The following is a 22487-nucleotide window of genomic DNA, read 5'->3' on the forward strand; positions in this document are numbered from 1 at the left end:
AGGGTAAACTGACTGATTAAGACAAATTCAGGCACTATTTTGTTGATTAAGATTGGTCTCTTCTTAGCCAGCCATCTATATAAAAGCAAACTTTAAGCCCTTACCAGTGTTACAAGGACAGTGAGGCACCTGTATAAAATTCTTGATGCCTCCATGAGTCTGATAAGCAGCACCTGGTACTGGTAACTGCACACTGTGAGTACACCTCAGTGGGGGGGCTGAGCCCTTCAAGTCAGATGTTATGAACCAGTTCTGAATTTCCAGAGGGGGAATGATGCAGGCAGACTGCAGTGGTGTGTATATTTGTTTTCTTCAGGTTAGAAAAGGATGAAGACTTTCTTCCACCTTTAGGATGGGGATGGAAGAGTTCAACCCCCTTCTCTGTTTCTATTATGTTCAGAGAAATGGTAGGTTTACTTGTTTCTATAAAGAATTTGATATATCAAGCAAAATTAAAGCAAAAACATATAAAGCAAAATAAATTTCTCTATGCCTAGCTGCTATTTTAGTCCCAAATCTAATGTAAAGCAGTTTCTTGATTTTTGGATTGGATATTGCCTGTCAGGTCTGGTTTGTTCCCATTCACTTTGGCATAGACAATGACAATGAAGACAAGAGACCCTTCCTAGAGTAACTAGTTCCGAGTCTGCCAAATTGATAAGGGTATTAACACCGGAACAACTTTCAATACTGGCATATCTTTGATGGCAGCAAGGACTTGTCTGAGAACGCCAGATGCCTCTAAGCAGAAGGCAGGCAGCTTGTGATGGGTGTGGTCACAGACCACAACAAACTCAATCCAAAGAACCCACAGCTGCAAGCATGGATGAACCCTCGGGGGATGGGAGAAAAGAGGGTTTGTCACAACTCCAAATGTGCCCACAAACCCTCACAAAAGCCTCCTTTTACTTGTATCAAGACTGGGATGATTGCTCCCATTGTGGAACAGGATGACTCTTTAAGCACAGAAACAGATGACAATATGCTCTGCCTATTCTGCTGTTTCAGTCCCCATCTCTATTCTGCAAAGTAATCTCTAGCTACCAACAGATCTTCTTCACTTGCTGGTGTTATGATAGCATTTTACCTTGAGACTGACAGAGTTGTTTAAGGTGGTATTTGTACTGCTACTGGCCAAATTATCAGCATTACAGCCAGCCTTTAGGGTGCAGTGATAGTTTAAATGGTGAGGACTCCATTCCCTCTAACAGAGTGGGAAGGAGAGGCATCAGAGAGGAAAAAGTCCTCTAGGATCTGTGCTGCTCTTGGCATGAACACAGCACCAGTGTCTCGGTGGTGCTGGTGGATATGGCTGAATTCTCCAGAGCAAAACTCAAACATACAAGCAGTAACCAAACTAACAGCTGGGCTTTTGCCCCCTCCCTTTATTATTTCTGCAAAGCAGAACATGCCAAATGGACTGGGATATTCAAAAGATTCAGAGCTCAGATTAATGGAGTGCATTTACACCTACAGTAGCATTGATGTTAACACAAAAATGCTATCATTTGTTTCAGGCTATCAGGTAATCTTATCATCTGCCACCACACAGTTCACTGAAGGGTTTCTGGAGCACCTTAAACTGCTTTTTCAAGCTTGGTTGATCTTACCTTTCACTCTGTAATCAAGGTCTAGTTATTTTGGTTTGTAATCAGTCTACAAGGCCTTCATTTCCACTCAATAATTAAAATAGCAACTAAGAATACATTTCACAGCAAACACCTGAAAAAAATATTATGAGTAGTTTACACTGTGTAAAACATTTTACAATAATCTGCTTCAGGAAGAAGTTGCTGCTATCAGGCCCTTTCATTCTTTTAACGTTGCCAGCCCATTTGTCTTTCATGTTCCTTTCTCAAGCTAGTATTGCTGAGCTTTATGCATTCCCTTTACAAGGAACTTGTTCTTGAGCAAACACACTGTATTATCACTTCAAAACCCTCTTCCAGACTTTCTTCAGCAAGCCAAAAAGAAATCAGTCCCTTTATTAGTAGGTGGTAAGAGAGACAGATAATTTATGTAACTACGTGGTACAACTAGAACTGCGAGAGCTGACAACTACTTGCTGCATTCGACTGGGGAGTGCTTTCCCTTCACTGCCTTGCTCACTGGCTCAAAGCTCTCTTCTGCCTAAGTTATGAGAGGCACAAAAAAGAATTGTAACAGAAAACCAATATACATAGCTGTTTCTCCATTTAGCAAAAACTGGGCTTGTCTGGATTTTTTTTTCTCCTCATACACTTGAATGGTAAGAGGATAGGGACAGCTAGTTGATAAAGAAATCAGACAGGTGTTAGCATCTTCCCGTACTCAGGACGTAGCTCTGAACAGAAAACAAGATTTGGACACAGATGTGAGTATACATACAATGCTGGGCTTTATGATTGCTATCAGAAAGAAATTTTTTTTTCTTTGTAGGAAAGAGTAGCAATATGCAGTAAAACCCAGAGAAACTGATTTATTGTTCTGGGCAAAATTCAAGGGTGTCTCTATCGTAACTCACCAGGATCAACCACATCTTTTTTTATAGTACTTTAAGTGACAAATAGGCTCATATGAAAAACAAAGGGCATAGCAAACACCCTATCAGCTGTGCAAGTGAAAGCATGAAAGATGCAGGTGATAAGGATGAACAAGCAAACCCATATGCATATAAGCAGAGGCTTTATTCACAGAAGTAGCCCTACAAATAACTGGAAAGGTAACCAAAGTTTGAGTCTGAAGCCTCTGAAACACTGGTCAGAAGTGCCAGTAATTCAACAGCTTCCATTTTGAATTTGGTAAACTTGTTTTTTGCTGTGAAAGAATTCTAAAGGTTACACTGCATTTCACGGGAACGAGAATTCACAGATAGGAGGATTCTTTTAAGTAGAAAGAAGCAGAAACAGAGTTGCCTAAATTGGGAAATGGACTTCCCATGTTCTTCCAGCTCCTCTTAGAATAACGACAGATGAAAAATTAACACTAGATCGCAGAAAGAAAAAACACTGGCTATCTCTAAGTACCAAGACCTCTGGAGATAAGGCCTATGGCGTATGTTCTTAAACATAAAGAACTCTGTACTGTGGGGAAAGTTGGCACGACGAACTGAATGATGTTGGCGACCCTCCTTCCTTTCTCCCATGCATTTTACAAGGTATGGTAATCAACTCTTACTATTTATGAAGCTGTGCTTGAAGATGAGCTTCTTGCTAAGATATTGAATTCATCTTCCAGGACTGCTACTGCTACATATTTCTGGGTGCTGGTGCTTTCAAACCATGATTTACAAAATTGCTTCCCTAGAATTAATAGAATAATATATATGCACACTTGCACATAAGGAAAAGTGAATATAATTTATATTTAAAGCAATGCAAAAAGATTATAATTTAAACTAAGCAAATTGCAATTATTGCTCAATCTTGTTGAAGGATTATCTTCTAGTTCATCTCCCTGTTGGCGATACATTTTCAAATGAAATATTTGAACATTGAAGTGGTTTTTAAAATTATCTCCCATATATTTTTCTTGCAGCTATAATTAGAATCTAAACCTATTTTATTCTGAAGGACCTGGAGTGGACCAGAAGATGTGCAAATCAACTGTCAGTTATTTGCATTCATTTGCTTTTTTCTAAGATAATAGGATGCCTTGGATGTTGCTGCAGATCAAATAGTGAATTAAAAATAGTTAATTAAAATTTTAAATAAAGTGAATTAAAAGTTACAAAGACAAGTTCTTTCTTTATTACTGTTTTTCTCAAATCAACAAAAAGCCTGTTATTTCTAAATTTAAAATAACTTAAAAGTACATGCTTTTGAGCATCTTCAAAAGGTTAGCCACCAGGAGCATCCTATAAAAGTTTCTGAACTTGTATTCTGAATGTAAAACATTTCAGTATAGCATTATATGAAAAACTTCGCGATACCTATCAAGATCAATACAGTGACTGAAAAAGTGTGGTGTCTTTCCTTTCATCCTGAACTGCTGAAAGGGTCCATTGACTCTACTGTTTCACCTGCAAAAAAATCCAACCTTTATACTCTATTCCTCATTTTCTCTTGGAACGTTTTAGCAAAGAATTTGCAAAACACTTCAGGAAAATTGCCTAGAAAAAATATCCCAACAAAGATATATTAGCTATCTACTATGGATAAACTTACTTTCTTTGACCACTAATAAAAGATGATTATATGCCATTTTAAAGTATTGTTGCATTTGAACTGTTAAGAAAGATGTGTGGTAGTCTCGATGCAACTATTTTTACTACATTCACCCAAAAATGGAACATTTATTCCTCTGAAAACTTGTATGGCTAGATGTCTCATTTTAGTTATCAAGCCAGGGACTTTTATATAACAATGGTCTAATTCTGTCAACAGCATTACATGAGGCACATTGAAAGCTTAAGGGAGAATCCAGATTTCTTAAAACAGAAACAAAGATCATTATTCAGTAGCCTCTTATTTAAATAAGATGTATCTGTTATGTCTTGTTTCAGATTTAGTATTATCCTGGGCTTTCTCCTGAACGTAGCTTATTTTTTTCAGATAATGTTGTTCACAGTTAACAAGATGGTGAAAAATCATTACAGGTACAGAAATGATGTGGAAGTGCATATTAGATTGCTGACTCCTCTGAGACGAGGGTTGTTTTGTCTCTTTTAGTTCATACAAAGGCATGAAAAACATTCCATAAATTTTGGGTTTCTATCTAATAAAGTCATAATCAATGATTTTGTTGTCAAGTATTGTGGGGGAGAAAAAAAAATCCCGTGATTTACGCTTTTCAAGACTGGGTTAAGACTGCAGGATAATTACTTCTCTGTATTCCTTCAGGCATTTCTTTACTCTCTTCCTTCTCAGTCTTTAACTCCTTCCCTTTCCTGCCTTAAACTCGCTTTCTGGAAAACAGCTGAGGTTCAGGTTTGTGCTTATCTATTTTAGGTTTTTTCCACAACTCCAACAGAAGTCTTGCTCAAGGCGACATCCTTTAGATCACAGCCCTCATAAAACAGAAGTGTTAAGAAAAGCAATGCCGATGTAATGTCTCAAAATTCATTGGAAACATCTTTCTTAGGCAAGAGCATCAATGAATGGGTCCAACCATTTCTATAGTTCAAAACCATTTTTACAGTTCAGAAGCCTTATTTATTACAAAAAAAACCAAACCACCACCCACAAGAACAAAACCAAACCCAACAAAACCCCACAAATCTCTTGAAGGATGTAATAATAATAATAATGAAATAGCACTATATGATCATGCATAACCTATGTGCATGTTGATGGCATAAAGAAGTGCGGGCTGATGAAAAGATTTAAGAACCAAAGGAAAAAGAAACAGGGGCCAATTAATGTGATGTTCAAAGGACACACCGAGCTGGGATTTTATAGTATATAGTGAAATACTTGTGTTGCATATTTCCATCTCATGACTGGCTAAAAAAGATCAAAGCTTTTTTATTCCGTATTAAGAATGACAGAATATTACAGCAAACATGCAATAAGGAGAAATGTAATAAGCTTTAATAAAAGATGATAATAAGGTTTGATAAGAACTTTTGGAATGTCACCAAATCTGGAATGTAAGATGAAAGCATCTGCACGTAGAGATTGTAGTGTGTTATTTGGAACCCCACGGAGCTCAACTGTGATTAGAACTACATATTTTTCCATAAATTAGCTTTTGTTTTGAATTTCCTGCTGAGATCATATGCAAGTTGATTGAATGTGCAAGTCAATATATAGGTTTTCTAATCCTTTGCTGTTTGTTAGGCTTCATGATATCACAATTACAGTGGCCCACTTGTAGATCAAAGGTATGTGACTGAGGCCAAAACAAAATAACCTATGAACTCTTTACAAAACTTATTCACGGTGATTTAAATCTATCCATGATAATTACCACTCACTTACCTGAACTGTGCAATTATGTAGATGCATAAACCAACCACTAAATGTAGATCAACTTGCAAAACCACAGCATTTCCACTGAAATCCATATTTAAAAACAGAATGGACACTCTTGAGTTCACCATCAAAGATGCCTTTTTCCACAACTCTACCTTACCTCAACACCTCCAATACAAACTTGTAAGCCATTAGTTATCTGCATAAGCAATCTTGTGCAAATCCTTCGTTCAAAAAACCAAGGTTTAAGTCAGCTCAGTGACTGCATGACTACCCCCTACTGAAACCTCTCCACCACCCTCTGGTTTAGCTCAGTTCTTGACAGGGACATAGCTCCTCACTCATCACCAAAAATCACAAATGCCTAAGCAGCTGTGTGCCTGGGCCAGAGACACACAGGAGGGACTGGCTACTAGATGGAGCATCCTTTATTATATAGTCATTAATGCGTTTTATGTGCATTGGAATAACACACCATGTTCCTCCAGAGGCCTCACTAAAGCAAGACATGGCTTTTATGAAACTGTTCCTGTGAGCAAAGATATACTGTAGGTACGTGAAAAATACTACTGATAAAAAGCAAACAGAAAAAATAATTTATCATACATGATTTAGGAAAGGAACCTATGACATAAAGACAACCTTACCGTTAATTTTTTGTAAGGCCAGTGATTTGTTGCTTGCAAGCCAGTTTGTAAGCCACTTTGTATTTTTTAAGTGTTATGTAAGCCTTGGGAAAAACAAGTTAGGATTACAGTTTCACATTGATTTTTTTTCCCCCTTAAAATAAAATCAGCCAGGACACTGAACTATAAAATCTTACAGGCGATATTAAGAATAGGCAGTCTTAGCTCTAAAGTAGCAGTCACTTATAAAATTGATGGAGAAAACCAACTACTCCTTTTACTGTGTGAAAAGATATTGGATCAGTAATAAGGACGTGTTTTAAAATTATTCTCTAGTTTTGGCTCCAGCTGAATTGAAATAACAAGAAGGACTGTACCTCTCCTTTCCGAACCTGTGGATACCTGCATATCATTACCTCTACTTGAGATTACTAACAGGAAAGAGACAGAGAAGAAGCTGCTGGGGACCAAAAACCCGTCAAATAAGTCAAAAGCATAAAGAACTATTTCTTGGCAGTGTGAAAAGACTTGGAGCGAGTCAAATGAGGACCCACTGTCCAGCAAAAATCTCTCAATAAAAACTGGTGTGAAACTTGGCATTTCAAAGGTAAAAGAGAAGATCAAACAGCAGATGAGTTTGGGGCTTTCACAAGTGAAGATAAATTTATTGTACCCCGTTACTGGGTTACACCTTGTGAAACTTGTAAATCAGTGGTTAGCAAAGGGTGTTAACTCCACCCAGCTGGCTGTTGTTTTAGAGTTTTTAATGAGTATTATTGAAATAAAAATACTCCTCTTCCTGTACCACAGTAATGGTAACTTAGAAGTATTTTTCAATTAAAAAACCAGGAAATATATCTGTTTCTTTACTTAAAGGTTTGTGAAGCTAGCTGATTATCCAAATGGCTGATATTAATTAACAACATCTAACCCCCTTCCCCTGCCCCATATTACTCCTTCTATAGAGTTATTAAAAGAGAGGCTTTTGTGCGATCCTATTTCATCAAATGTTGGCAAAACCACTCTGGTTTTGTTTGGTTGGTTTTATTATTGAGGAAAATTAAGCATTTCAAATGCAAACGTCCACATCATCTAAACAGCTGTAGCACATTTGTTTTTCCTGGATTATAAAACTACAAATGATGTTAGAGGTGACGATTCCTCAGACACAGCATTTTTTTGTTGTTTTTGTGAATGAAGCTGTCTGAAATGGCATCCATGTGAAAATGAAGGATCTCATATTTAAAGATTCCTGTCTACTTCAGAGGACACCTAACTTTCATCCATAATTAATCACTGCAGTGGGGTAATTACACCTATACAAAACCCATGTCTTCTTGCGATCTCAGTCATAAATGTAACATCAAATGATATTGCTCACAGCAAGTTTGGACACATGTACTTGACCTTTTTACTCTAAAGTGCTTGTGTATGGAGAGGTTTACAAAAGTCTCATCTAAATCAGACATTTTTAACAGCATGAATTTTTTAAAGCATTCAAAAAGAGACCAAGCAGTTCTCTTCACAGGAAAGATTCAGGAAAAGATTGCAATTTACAGAAAAGATGCAATTTATAAAAGATGCAATTTATACACAAAACTACCAGTTTTAGTACATGTATTATAATTCATATATCACAGCAGATAGCACATCTCTAAGGGCTGGCTTCTTTCTTCACAGACGCAAGTTAGAAATTAATGGAAACTACCAGCAAAGACGACTGTAATCCTATGTCCACAGCAACTTGAGTAATCACCTGAGTAAATTAATCTCTGCTTTGCAAAATCTCTTCAACATAAGCATACATTTGAAGTACTACATATGCTTACATGCTACTAAAATATACTACACTTTTACCTCCATTGATAAAATAGGAACTACATCTCTAAATTACTCTAAGCTTGCTATTTATCAAAAAAAAAGTAGCTGGTGTAATTTAACTTCATTTCTCATTAGACTGAAAAATTGCTGCTATTTGGGGGTCTGCTAGAAGATCATAGGAGGAGCACAGAAGGGCCCACATCTCTACATAACGTGCTTGTAAGAGATCTCAGTATTCCTGAAACACCATCCAGATTTTGAAAAACCATCATATTGCATCACAGTATGATGGCAGAATGACTCAGTGTGGGACCTATGGACAATGACATCATGTCATCTTGCAGGTCATTTCTACACCTGTTATATTGCCAGGATTACTGAGTTTCAATTTGCTCCACTGGGCAACAGTGGAAGGGTGACAGGACTATTGCCAAAAACCTTGCGATAAATCTTAATTAGAATACAAGCCTTTTTCGGAGCAGAGGTGGGTATGCTCCTTGACGGATTAACTTTTTTAATCCCTTGAAATCTTGTCAAGTCTCTTTTAACCTCCTGACTGCCAATACATGTTTCTACATCCTTCTGTGTGAGGATTATCTTTCTCAATGAATGTTTTACTCTCAGTGCCACTAACAATAATAGCATGTGACATCCACAACACCAATCAAATATTAATACCGTGCACTCCTGAAATAGTGAATATTATATTATGCTTTGCACTTAGTCTGAAACACAGCTACAAGATCTTTCCTTAAAAAAAATCAGCTAAAGACATTATCCATAATGATACTCCTGCAAGAGACCCATGCTTGAAGACATATATGTTCAACATGTTTAGATTTTGTACCATTTCAGTGAAAGACATTAAAAACATTTTCAGCCCAATAAGGTGGTGAAGCATAACACCTTCATTTTCTGACTAGCCATTCTCTCTCTGTCTCCCAGTTTTGAAAGAAAGAATGTGGTAAACATAAGAAATTACATTATTGTTTACAAAATATTTCCACACTAAGGAGGCACAATGAGCTCATCAGCAATGCTGTAAACATTATATGAAACTCAGAGAGATATCTAAAGGTCATGGCTATGGGATAAGCAAAATAAATTTATCTCATGTTGCACATAGCTGAAAATCTCTGCAATGCAGAAAGTCATGGAAGTACTAGCTGTAATATTAAGCTTCATGTTAAAGCATAAAAACAGCGTGGACAGTCATATTTGTATCAGAATACTGCCATTTACAAAGAACATGTCAGAAATGACTGAAAAGAGTTGCCTGAACCGATGTAAGGCGTGGCCTACAAATATCAGTTATCTGGCTTTTCTAGTTCTGGTTTTAATGATTATGAAATACTGAAATGGAACTAGGAGATGGGCACTTCAGACTTCGAGGACTTTCCTAAGGTCCATTCAGGATGCTAAAATCCTTTAGAAATTTCAGGATGTAGTTTCTACCTGCTAAATAATTGTGCTGTACTGCATTCACCAGGTATATGACCACAGACTGAAGGCCCAGCTGAAGAGACTACACACGCTTTGGTCCTGCCTTGTAGTCAGATCACATACCTGCTCTTCTGTCAGAGAAGAGCAACATGTGGCACTGATGTCTATATCAACAGGCAAGCAGATTTTGACAGGCGCAGAGCAGAACCACACACGCTGGGGAGGCAGAGCCCTACACACGGCATTGCCATCAGAGGCAGCCAGCTTCTGGCTGCCCATGACACTTGGAGCTGAGTGACACCTGGAAACGTCCATTCTGGACAGAACCAAGACATCACTAGGTACTTAATCCACAGCTTCTTACTCTGAGAGGCAGCCACTTCCAGCTGTCACCAAGCCTGAACTGGTACCAAAACCCTTTAATTTGGGAAAAGAAAGGATGACAGGGAACACTGCTGCTGCCTTCAAATGCACTACAGACACCCAGAGCCTTCCCTAAAAGCCCCATGGATTGTTAAAATGAGACGTTGCCTGCGACTTTGCAAGGAGTGATGTCCTTTCTAGAAGTGCTGGAAACACTGGCTGCCTTCACAGCTCCAGATGTTCGCACACATTGAGCAGGAACACAAGACATTGATGTGGTTCTCCTAAGTGCTTGGTGCAATCAGACAAGACTATGAAGCCATGCTTAGATAGCTGATATGCTTCCTCAGAAAGGTTCATAGAAAAGAAGTTTCTCCGCTGTAGATTTTTGGACAGTAGTTTGAATACATTGTGATACGTGGATTTGGTAAACTAAAATCTCAGAGCACTTTCTTCAAATGATGACAACAGACCAAGAGGAAAGGCAAAATATTTCTGACTTCTTTTTTTTTTTAGAATCAGATATATAGATGTGCTAGTCTACCTCAATGCCTGTAATTTGATGGAAAGAGAAATGGAGCGAGAGGATAAACCTGGCAAACTGTAAAAATCTGCCACATATCTGCAGACAGGGAACATATTTCCAACCCGCACACCTCAGCGAAGCTCCAGTAATAGCTAAGGTCCCAGCACAACCTAGGGAAGCAAATAGAAATGGGGAGAGAATGCAGAAAAACAAAAGTTCTTGATGAAGTTCTCAGTGACAATAGCATTACAATACTCAAAATTAAATGCAGGTCAAAGAGAAAAACAGTTTCTATAAACACATAATGAAAGTAAGGTGATTAATGGCAACTAAACTATGTTCTCCCTCATGCCTGTTAATTACAATATCTATGCTGGGTATTGTAATAAAAATTTCATTTAAATGGCATTATTAATTAAGTTGTTTTCCTCATTCCTGGCAGTAATTGAGCTTTACAAACAGCAGAATAATATTAACTTGGCATTGCAATCAAAAAGAAATATTATATTGTTCTTTACTGATAAAGTAAAATAGATTCCTTTTGATTACAGGTATATTTAGTCATTGCTTTAGTCACAGAAATTCAATTCTTATCTGTCATGGTTTTAAGTCCATTAGTTTTGGGGAGGGTAGTTCTGCCCTACTATGACTTCTGCCACTGAGCCCAACAGGAAAGGCATCTGGTCCTCCGCAATCTGGGAACAGATGTGAATGCCAGCAGCTGTCACACTAAATCCTGAGTAATATGGGAAAACCACAGACAACAAACTCGGAAACAGCACTGGAGACATGGAAAGTTAACCTCAGTTTGCAGAAACAGACAATTTTCTGATTTTTAAGGATTACTTAAAACTCACCTGCAGGATAGTTAATTGACCCTCAGCTGTAATTTTCACACCCTGCATCCTACTGTGTGAGTCTCCTCTAATGACGAAACTTGCTTGTTATTTTTCTTGGCCACCTCCTTCTTCTCTTTCTACCTTAAAACCTCTTATCTTAAGTTGCTCTGTTATTATTCTCAATAAGCTTTTGAGACAACTCTGAAGATAGTTGTCCATTGTTAGAAATCTATTAGCATATAAATTTTCAGCTTACTTTAAGTATCTTGAGATGATGATAAAACAGTAACATTTTCAGATGGACAAAAAGCATGAATGCAGAATATAATAACCACAGAATAAGCACAATGTATCTATTTTTATACAAATGTGGAAAATATGAATTATCTGTAATTATCAAACATGGCCTTCAAGTCTGGGATCTCTTTTCCATTCGAATTTCATTTGCAATTTGCGTTATGGCTGTATGGTCATCTCTGTGTCGTAGCAGAACAGCCGTTTTTCTACTGTTTCTCATAGAATGAAATATAAACCACAATATATGTTTTCCCAGAAGATGTTTCAGTTGTTAAGTCTAAATGTTAGCTTTCTTTTCCGTCCAAAATGGATTTGCTTAACTGTTCACAGCAAGCAGCAGTGATAAAAATAGTCCTGTGGCCTTTTTAATTAAATAAAATTCCTTTTTCCTTTTTTTTTTCCTACAGAAGAGATGTCCTTCTGTTATCACTGATATTTAAATATTTGCTTTATCACAAACAATAGCTGGCTGGAGTATATTCTTGTCCTGACCACTGGCTGCAGAGCTAAGGCTAACAAAATGATCAATCCCAAGGTACACAGAGGGTAAAATCCTCAACAGATTTGGAAGTATGACAGATTGTTGTGAAGAAGTCAGGATAGCAGAGGCCTGACTAAATAGGTCTGGTCTCACTGTGTATTCAAAGAATGTTTATGTTAATAGAAACCTATTTAGTAGAAATAAGACAACATTCATGAGAGATGCACACAGTCTTTCAGTGTACCACTCTTCAAGCTTAGTTGATTGAATCTGGTATTGTGTAATTCCAGCACTGACTGAGGATGACTGCTCACCTCTTCGGTTCCATGCACAGTGAAAATGGCACTAACTTCTTGTATTGACTTAGGCAATGTCAAGATAGTGCCACTGGCAATGGAGAATCAATTGCCAAAGCAATTCCTGGGGAAGAAAGAGGGGCCCTGATGTCCCCAAATTCTCATTAATTTTTTTCTCCTTTCTCATTTAATTCTCATGGAGTTGTTGAATCCACACTAAAGAAGAAATAATTAGTACAGTACCACTCAGTCTGTTAATATAGCTGGCCAGAGTCTGTGTTATGCAACAACATATTGGAAACAACTCCTCCTGACTGATGTAGTTCTCTACAATTCAACAGTGGATTTTTCTGTTAGAAAAAAAACCACAACCAAGAACAACAAACTCCTTCCCTTAATAAACCAAGAGTGGACAGAGAAGTTCCCAAAAGGTAGAACCAAAGGATGGAGGTTACATATGAAACCTTGATTTGATACTCATGTTTGACCTATGAGTTGCTCTGCAAAACTTTCCCTTCATTCATTCACTGCAAATGATGGATGCTGAATGAGGCACTAAGCCATGGGGAGGAGAAGGACGAAGTTCTGTTTTGTCTTGCGTATTGTAAAGCTGGACTCTATTTCTGGCTCTAACTCAGACTCCTTGTACAAAGTTTGGGTAAAACTATTAATGTGTATATAGAAAGAGGTCAAACTAAGGCAACTTCATATTTCTTACTCTTTCATGGCTTAAATTTAATACTGTTCTTCCTAGGCTTCCAAACAGGGAAAAAGATTCTAAAATGTTCATGTTGGAAAGAAATTGGTTGTTTTCTTGCTTGGTTGCAAATCTGATTATGGATAGCAGTTAAGCAAATGAGCAGCTTGAAGAAATTCCAGTGTAATCTTGATCCCAAAATGAGGCAGTTTATATTCTTTATTCCCCATCTTTTAAAGTCATTATTTCAGGGAGCTTTTCTTTGAATCCTTTACTCTAAATTAGACCTATTTTTTAAATTCAACTCTTCTGTATGTTGCTGTACTATCCTTTGGTTCAGCACTTGCATGTTTCTGTTGTTTAATGCCTTGTTTCTCAACCATTTAACAGTAGATGAAGCCTCTAAACAAAGGACCAACATTTTCCACAACTCACTTCTATTTTCTCTAAAAATTAGCAGGTCTCATTGACAAGAATGTTAAACTTAAACGTTTTGTACATTGCAAAACGATTGAGAGACACCACGAGGGACAGAAAAGCAAGAATATGCGGGGAGGCTAGAAGTGAGGCTTTCTTTCCTTTAGACTGAAGTAACATTTTCAATTCCTTGTGACCCCCAAGACTGCATTAAGTGGCCTTACAATGCAGTGTTTGCTCTGGTCTCTCCCCATGCTGACATCCTCTGCTCTCACCTCCTCTTTGTAGACTTTGTGAACGTAGGAGTCTTTCCTGTCAGAGTGATGGAAGAAGTGCAAGACAGACCAGACTCTTGATGCAGCTCCTTCCTCTGGCTGGGCTAACTGACGGAGCAGGAATTGACTGTGCAGCTCTGCAAAGGCAGACATGAAGTCTAGCAAACTGTCTCTTCTGCCTTATGTTGCCTGAGCAGAAGCAGTGGAATCCGAAGTCACTTTCTCTACCCCATAACCGCCGCAACTAAAATAAGCCTGGGCATGACACATTCATCTCTCTGCCTTTCTGAGAAGGGCCTGGTTACACCACCATTCCCCAGGTGAGCGGTCCTATTAGTTCTTCAGTGTGCAGCTGCCACAGTCACGCAGTGGACATCAGCCACACTATGTTCCTTATCAATGTGTACTGGCGTATTTTGCAGCAAGGGCTGTAGCATTTTCGCATTTGTGGCAATGTCTCTCTATGAAGTTCAAAACGTGTCTCAAACTGGCTTTACCACCTCAGCTACTGTAAACCTCAGCAGACAAGCCAGACCACTGTGTTAGAGGCATGTCATGGGATGCTAGAGGTCACACAATATCGCAGTCCTTCCCATCTTTTTATGTTATGACCAATTTCCTACTCAGTCATTTCCCTTTCACACCTATGCTATGAAACAGTTAACCAAGGTGAAGGACCGTTTCCATCTTACATTAATGATTTCCACCAATTTATACTTGGATGGCCTATTAAATGGAGAGTATTTCTGATATTACATCTGTAGAGATGGGAAAACCACGTATATGAATGAGTATAATCCATTCACGGTTTTATGGACCCAAAGTCCTCTAGAGAGCGTCCCTGAGTGCTGGATTTTACATTTAGATTGCTGACTTAGCTGAAATATGTGTAATATCACCAGTAGGCAAAGAGCTCCCTATTGACTATGGGTAGAGGAAGGCCATTGTGCATTGTTTATTTCAGCAAGGATGTGAGCTGGCGTGTGCCCATGAAATGTTGTACAGCTATATTTGTTTTTTTTTACAGGGTATGTGAATAAATGATGTGTGGAGCTGAAAGCTCTCACTCACTGGAAAGCTTGGCTCTTTTTCCCGAATACAGCAATAGAGGCACATTAGACATGCTTGTATTTCTTAATGTGCCTGTGGGAGAAATAATCCAGTACAGCTATCTTCTTGTGCCCCTCAGATTCATAAGTAATCTGGCTCTTTGGGGCTAGCAAAGTGTAGAGCTCAGCTCAGAATCAGGTCTTCAATATTTTACTATCTGTATGGCTGGTTTTCCCAGTTCTTGACAGTGATACTTCATACCGAATTCCTTCTTTTGTATTTACGTATTTATTTAGTAGCAGATGTTTGCTTCTGATGACTTATGAGGCAATATTATGGAGACTGAGCACAATTAATGTGTTTTATAAACGGGATTATTTCAATCCCACTTTAAAAAAGATGTAGTGTGAAAGATTAGCTCTAAACCACACCTTTACGTTCCTGTGCACATTCACACACAATAACCACAGATCCAACGATTGAAAGGGGCTGGACAGCAACGGCAAGCCCTACATTTGCATACATCCCTTTTGCTCTTCAGGGCTGGCGGCTGAGGTGGAAAGGGTGCTCAGGGAGCTCTGCTTTGCTGGGGCAGAGAGGAATTTCTCTAACTACCCAGTTTCTTGCATTGTTCACAGGAGCTTCAGCCCAGTAAGAACTACTTCAAAGGCTTTATACAGCTTACGCTGTGCCTTGGACTGAAATGTAGCAAGTCTGTTTCAACAAAGGCAATGAAGATTTAACGATCATAAGGCCTTCTAGGCTTTATTATTAATTTACACTGATTTTAAAAAGAGGGAGGGAAGGAGAGATTGACTTTCCTCTTTCTATTTTCTTTCATTGGCTTCTTAAGACTCTGAATCTGAGTGCAACCAATGCCAAAACCCAGACCCTTACACTTATATTTCCGTAACTGTGGTGACTTAAACTTCTAATTAACAAATCAGTTAAAAGAAAGTCTTTGAAGACCATTTATGGACTCAGAGGTTAAAAAATCTGTAATCTGGACAAAGCTGCAGAAGAAGTTACAAGCACCAAAAGAGCCTGTTCTTTTCCCTTATTAAAGTCAATGACATTTTTCTCACAGACAACCACTGCCCCCATTAACTGCCTAAAACTCAAATTATATAATATTTACAGCAAACATTTATGAAATTAAATAATTGAAGAGATGAAGAAATAAAGGAAATCCTCTAAAATAAAAATTGGAAAATGGAATTTAACAAACAAATAGAGAAAAGAGAGAATAATTAAAAATAAACAACCCACAAGAGAGGAAGAAGTCTCCATCTTTTCTGCATGTTGTCCTTTTGGACAATTATTTTCCCTATCTTGAAATCAGAAGTCGGTATTAGACTTTTGCTCTAGCTCTATACGCAAATATACATGCATGTAATGATGAAATAAGTGATAGTTAGCATTCCTAAATGCTGAATTAGTTATATTTCATGCAAAACGAGAGGAAAAGAGTTCCATGGATATGCTGCAAGTCACATTCACATTACGGAATTTTTACAGCCTATATTTTACACATACTTTTATAAGAACTAGATACCACATAGCTTAATTGCAGTTCAAACACTTCTTTGAAGTTAATTCACCCACTATCATGCTGCAGAATGCTTGCAAAATATTCAAATTTTTTATTTCCTCTGAACAGTTGGGAGTTTTCATTAAATCATTGTTGTGGTTTTTACTGTTACCCAAAACTTTGCTAGTTAAAGGTTAGTACGTCACAGTCCATACACAATCCATCAGACATCCCTATTCATGGTGACAATTATAAAAAACGGGACTCACCTATAAAGTAGGACAGCAGTATTGCCAGCAGCACTGAGACCCCTACAGCACAGAGTGCAGTACATTTCCAGCTACAGTACTTCGAAGACTTCTTGAATTTAAAAGCACTTCTGGATAGAGTGTTCCTAGGTAGTGGCCGAGTAGGAGGGGAATAAACAGAGCCGGATGCCATTGTGTACCCTGGCGTTGCAGTACTGAACAGCGGTGTGGTCCCTGTTCCTGTTTTGAATAGGAAATGCCTGTGGAAGAAAGAGTGTATGGTAAAGTATAAAAGTAAATAAAGCTGGAGCACAGGCAGTCATACCTCTTTTGTTTAAAGTTGCCTATGTTTCAAATAGCTAACAACATCCAATCTACAAAGGGTCATAGAAACAATACTTGTCGCAACACTCACACATAAAAAAGGCACTTTGACTTTAAGAAAAGTCCGCACACCCCCAAACATTAGTAATACACTGGTATCCAGACAGGAAACAGAACTACCCAAAATATGGTATGGTAGGGAGGAGGTCTCTCAGAGTTTATCCGACAAGTAGGGACAGGCTTTCTGCTGCTGTTTATTTTTGTTGGCTTCCGCTACAGACTACAGGGAACTCCATTAAAAAGTCAATAATGAGCAATCTGACTATAGCCCACACTACTTATCACAGCTTTCCTGGGTTAAGTACAAAGAAAACAGCAATCTCTCAGATACAAACTTTTGGCAACTTTGCCAAAATTAGTCAGTTAAAAGATTTTTTTTTTGTGTCCTAAATACTCAGTTCACTAATTCTATCTCCTCACACATAAGCTTACCATAACGAGATCTGATTATGGATACAGCAGCTAGTTACAGCCTGGGAAATACTCTACAGAAATATAAGAACCACAGCCAGCAACAGAAATGAAAAGCAAAGCCAAGTTAAGACACACTCTGTGAGTTACCAGTAAACTTAATCTTGTTCAATTAAAATTTCTAAAAGAAATACTACTCCCTGAGCCTATCTACAGCAGAATCCTTTAATTTTAGTTCATGCAAGCATAATTATTTTGGAAGAGCCTCTAAGCATGGCATATACTACCTGGAGTTTTTCTCCTGACGCAACTCTATGAACAACAAAACCTCAGCCAAACAAAGATCTTTGCACCAGGGTTTTTTCCACCAATTTGTTATGTTGGCAACTCTGTAGTGTAAGGCTTGGCCTTACCTAATAAGGCTTTGCAAAATGAATACATTATAGCTAAAAATGGTAAGAAAGCACACTGTGGAGAATTTTCAACTTACCAAGCGCATGAACAGCTAAACAGAACTAGAGAGGTGTTTGCATTTTTTAATAGGTAAGAGACACGCATGAATTGCTGAAGCCCAGGTCCTCCTGAAGCCAAGCGCATGCCTACACTGTGTTCGGCCACTGCATGCCACCTATATAGTATGATGGGTCAAAGGATCTAGCACCAAATGAGCTAGCTGTGGAGGGGAAAGCCCTCTAGTTACACCACGTGGCACTCTGGACTGCTTCTCAGCTGACGGGACTTTCATCCTCCAGGACCCACGCTTGGATCCTTGCATAGTAATGGACCAACCTATACAGGTATAGCGGCTTCATCAGAAATGCGCTGTAGAGACACTAGAAATTAATTTGCCCCACTGCAGCCTGAGAAAAATACCAGCAGTTGATAAACAAGGTTTGTTATTTGCAGGTGATTTTGCTACAGGAGGTTAACAGATGAACTAGAACATCTTGGCATAAGCCCTCTCCTTGAAAATATTTGCATTACAAACATGATCCCATGAAATATGCTACATAGGTTACTTCATTTTGAACAATATTAAACTTGCTGGCAGTAACAACAGGAGACGAACTAGATCTACCGATGCACAACAGCACATCCCAATTTCTCTTGGCTTCTGAGCTTAGAGGATTACCAACAATTTCAAAAGACAAAGCCCTTGTGGTTTAAATCCTCTCTAAGAAGGTACTTCAGTAAAAGTTGTGACATTTTCTATGTAGCAAACACCAAAATAATAATAACTAGACCTATGTAAAAAATGTTTTACACCTTACAACACCATTACTTTGATTTTACAGACTCACAGAAGCATGTAGATTCATTAAGTCCTGTTAAAAGTGTCTTATCCACTTGACCTTTACAGCTCTCTCATTTCTGGCTACATATGGTAAATGCTATGTCCAGGTGTATTTCCCAAACAATATCTACATAGATCTCAAGAAAATGCCAAGCACAAAGGTGGCTGTTTCCCTCTCCATGTGCAATGTGCACTGTTTTGGGGGACTGAAGGAAAGCCATTCAGTAGATATAATAATACTCCTCCTAAACATCAGCTTCCATGTTAAAAATAAGAAGCTGCCTGACCAACCTGCAATTTTCACATCCTCCTGCTCTTGCTGTTAGGCTCAACAGACTAAGAATGGAAACTGGCATTATACGAGCACTTGAATAGAACTCCATATACTCTAAGCTTTAACAAAATAATAATAGAACGGTTTGGGTTGGAAGGGACCTTTAAAGGCCATCTAAGTCCAAACCCCAATGCAACAAAACAGCCTCTGATCTTTTCCTTTTTTTCCCTCTGAGAAAGTGAGAGCTGAGATGTTGGCTTTGGTACAGCACAGCCTACTAGAGACTGTAATCCATATTCTCAAAGCCTTTGAGGAGTTAATCCCATAGATAAACTCGGGAGATGGCTGCGTATCTATGGTGGTGTGAGCTGTCATAGCTCTGACAGTCCACCTCAGGCATCAAGGTAATGAAAGAAAATTTTAACTTTTATATGTGAATTCAGCAGTGCGTAGTCCTAGGCAGCACACAGCACGACTCCTCACTTTAAGCTATTACTCCTTTGCTTCGAATCCCATGAATACAATGCCAGAGCGGTCGCAATGGCTGGCTGGAGAACGCCGAGGGAAAATAATGACAGAAAACCCAGCCTGGCATTTTCCTCTGGGTTAAGAAAATTTGTTTGGATCTCTCTATTCCTAATGAGTGGAGTTACTAACAAAGTTGTCAGAGTCTCTCCTGCTACATTAACTCCGAGTGATAAGTATTTAAAGTGTAATGCTATCAGACTTGCACATCTTGTCTGCCTCACTGAGCCATGCCAAACAGGGTTCCTACGAGACACTCAGGATATGGTATCTGACAACAAATCCAGGCTGCTTCCAGATAATGCCGCAATTCTTATGCTCTTGAAATATAATCTATCCACAAATGATTTTAATTACCTATATATCCACCTACCTTGTCTTTTCAAACCATGGAACTCGAATACCTTATTTCTAAAGCCTAAACTGTTTGCACTACTTGACCAGGCGCTGACTTACCGGCAACTACACTATGTTTCATCTCATAGGGAGCTTATAGCATCTGCAATAGTGTATCTTCCATTCAAAATTGATCATCTAACAAGCACTTGCTAGATCTTCATGTAAGCAGCACTTTAAATATTTTATTAAGCTTTAGAGTACAAAAAAACAGTGAATCATGCTAATATTTTACAAGACAAGCTAACTCTGTTTTTAATAAATAATTCAATTCACTTTTTAAAGCAAATAATCTTCTATTTTTACATTTATTCAAGATACATTTCTGTCTGCTTATTCAGCGTATGTTTCTATTAAAAAGTGCAGCTTATCTTAACATTTTAGGGGGGAAGAATTCAGTACCTAACAAACCTAAACTACAGACTGGTAGCAAAATACAAAGTTATGTCATAAACTAATCCTTGGATGCAAGGACAGCTGGGAAGTCCCCGTACTTCACAAATGGTAGGCATTTTACTTAAGCTTCCGCCCTTAAAAGATAAGACAGAAATACAGCATCAAAAACCTCAAAGATGTCACCTCAGAAAACAGAAGCATATGAAGAAAAGTAAAATAATCATGCTTTTAATTTAACTCTGTACTCTCTGAGCACCAAGTGCTGGTGTGCACCTGCTGACATGCAGACCATTTTCTTCATCCTCAAGTTGGGGGGAGGATTCACACCAAATAAGATCTTCTCTGTGTTGCTACTTCCTCTGTGGAAAATAAAATTGGAAGTACCCTCTACTAAATTCAGTAAATGGGAAAGCAGGAGGGGAAGAAAGTGATTCCCCCCCCCCCCCCATGAGTTGGGCAGAAAGATTAAGTTAACTGAAAACTGTGTCTTTAGAGAAATGGAAATAGATTATCAGAACATTCAAGGACAGTAAGGCTCAGACCATAAGCCCAAATATTTCTGAGATAGCCAGATAGCCAGGTGTCCAGCAACAGAAATGTGATTTAGAATAACTTTCTTTGTGAAAGGATCTGTGACAAAAACTTTTGACCCCAGTTTAGAAGAAAATGGATACCATGCATCAATGAATGCAATATTACATAAACATGTCCGGAAGACCCTAAACTCCAGGCTGCCAGAAGCATAGATATTACACAAATAAACTATCACCAAGCAAAAAGGAGCGTTCCACATTACTTTTAAATAGATTGGTCTCAATTTGTATAGAATTATTGCATAATTTTAACATTCCTAATGTTGTTTTTACATTGGATACATGACTTCTTTTTTTTTTTTTAGCTTATACTGAAGTTGCTTCACCTTACAAAAGATTCACTGCAATCTGTAGCTATGATTTCTCTGGTTTTTGGCATCATGTATAGAATGCTTTGCATATACTTCGAAGACATGTGAAAGAGCCTACATTATCCTTTACAACAACTTTCTTGGCAGCATTTTAGTTCTGTTTTAAAGTATTTCATACAGCACAACCACACCAATAGAGTGCTGAATCCCATGGCAAATATATCACAGTGTATTAGAAGTCACACAGCCCTTTTACAAAATTCCTGCTAAATAAAGAATTGTGAATAAGGCCCAGCAAGATTCTATTGAACTTCTTTAAGTACATCAGAATATACATCATATTTTATCACCTCAACAGTGAGATTTAAAGGCAGCTATTGTTATTTTGTGCAATGTGATTATTTAGATGATAACTGCTGTCACAGAATAAAGGTCAATATTGCTAGCCCTTATGCATATAGAATAACAAAACTCCTCATCTTAAGAGCTACAATACTGTTAATCCAGAATAAAACTGTATTTAGAATATACGTGCTTAAAAAACCTAAATCCCTTGCTCCCTCCCAAATCTTTGACTCTTGTGTATTGTTGTATACTACCAGCACCTGGAGAACCTGGAGCAGAATAAATCTATTAGTTTGCTCTCCACCGTGATCAGTAACAAATGTCACAGTGCCATTGCAGTATAGGTTTTCCTGCAGTACTGTCTTCTGTGCTGTCCTACATGCAGTCTGTTTGGTCAGTTCCACGATGGTGTTAATGATACGTGGCTCTGCAGATCATTACAGACCACTACCGGAAGACCACTGAGGAAGAACAGATATAACACTCAGAAGACTGCACTACAAAAGGCATTCAATGTTAGAAATTATCTCTGACCTGGACTTTTGAAGGAGGGCTCTGTCTAAAAAACAGTGCAAGGGGTAGGATTCCCGCAAGCATATGCTGTACAATGAGCAAGTTAGGTCATTTCAAAAACTGTGGAGGAGGAGGATAATCTTATTTGATAGAGAACAGTTACATGTGCAAAATCTGTGTGTAGCTGTAACGAAATAAGCAGAAACAGGAATTACCGCAGTAGGGCAGATCACCAGGAACA

At 38.3% G+C, this 22487-nt stretch overlaps 1 protein-coding gene across 20 annotated transcripts in view; it reads right to left on the minus strand.

The window, feature by feature from the left end:
* The window catches only part of TENM3 (teneurin transmembrane protein 3), a 623972-nt gene that overhangs the window by 100694 nt on the left and 500791 nt on the right, over positions 1 to 22487 (minus strand). For all 20 annotated transcript variants that reach the window (XM_087735943.1, XM_087735954.1, XM_087735953.1 and 17 more), the window contains one exon: positions 16826 to 17064. In XM_087735943.1, coding sequence (XP_087592069.1) covers positions 16826 to 17064 — 239 coding nt within the window. The remainder of the gene's footprint in view (positions 1 to 16825; positions 17065 to 22487) is intronic.

This window comes from Nipponia nippon, unplaced genomic scaffold (assembly GCF_047370975.1).
Source record: "Nipponia nippon isolate SJK-2023a ecotype South Korea unplaced genomic scaffold, ASM4737097v1 scaffold_6, whole genome shotgun sequence".
In the NCBI taxonomy this organism is placed as follows: Eukaryota; Metazoa; Chordata; class Aves; order Pelecaniformes; family Threskiornithidae; genus Nipponia; species Nipponia nippon.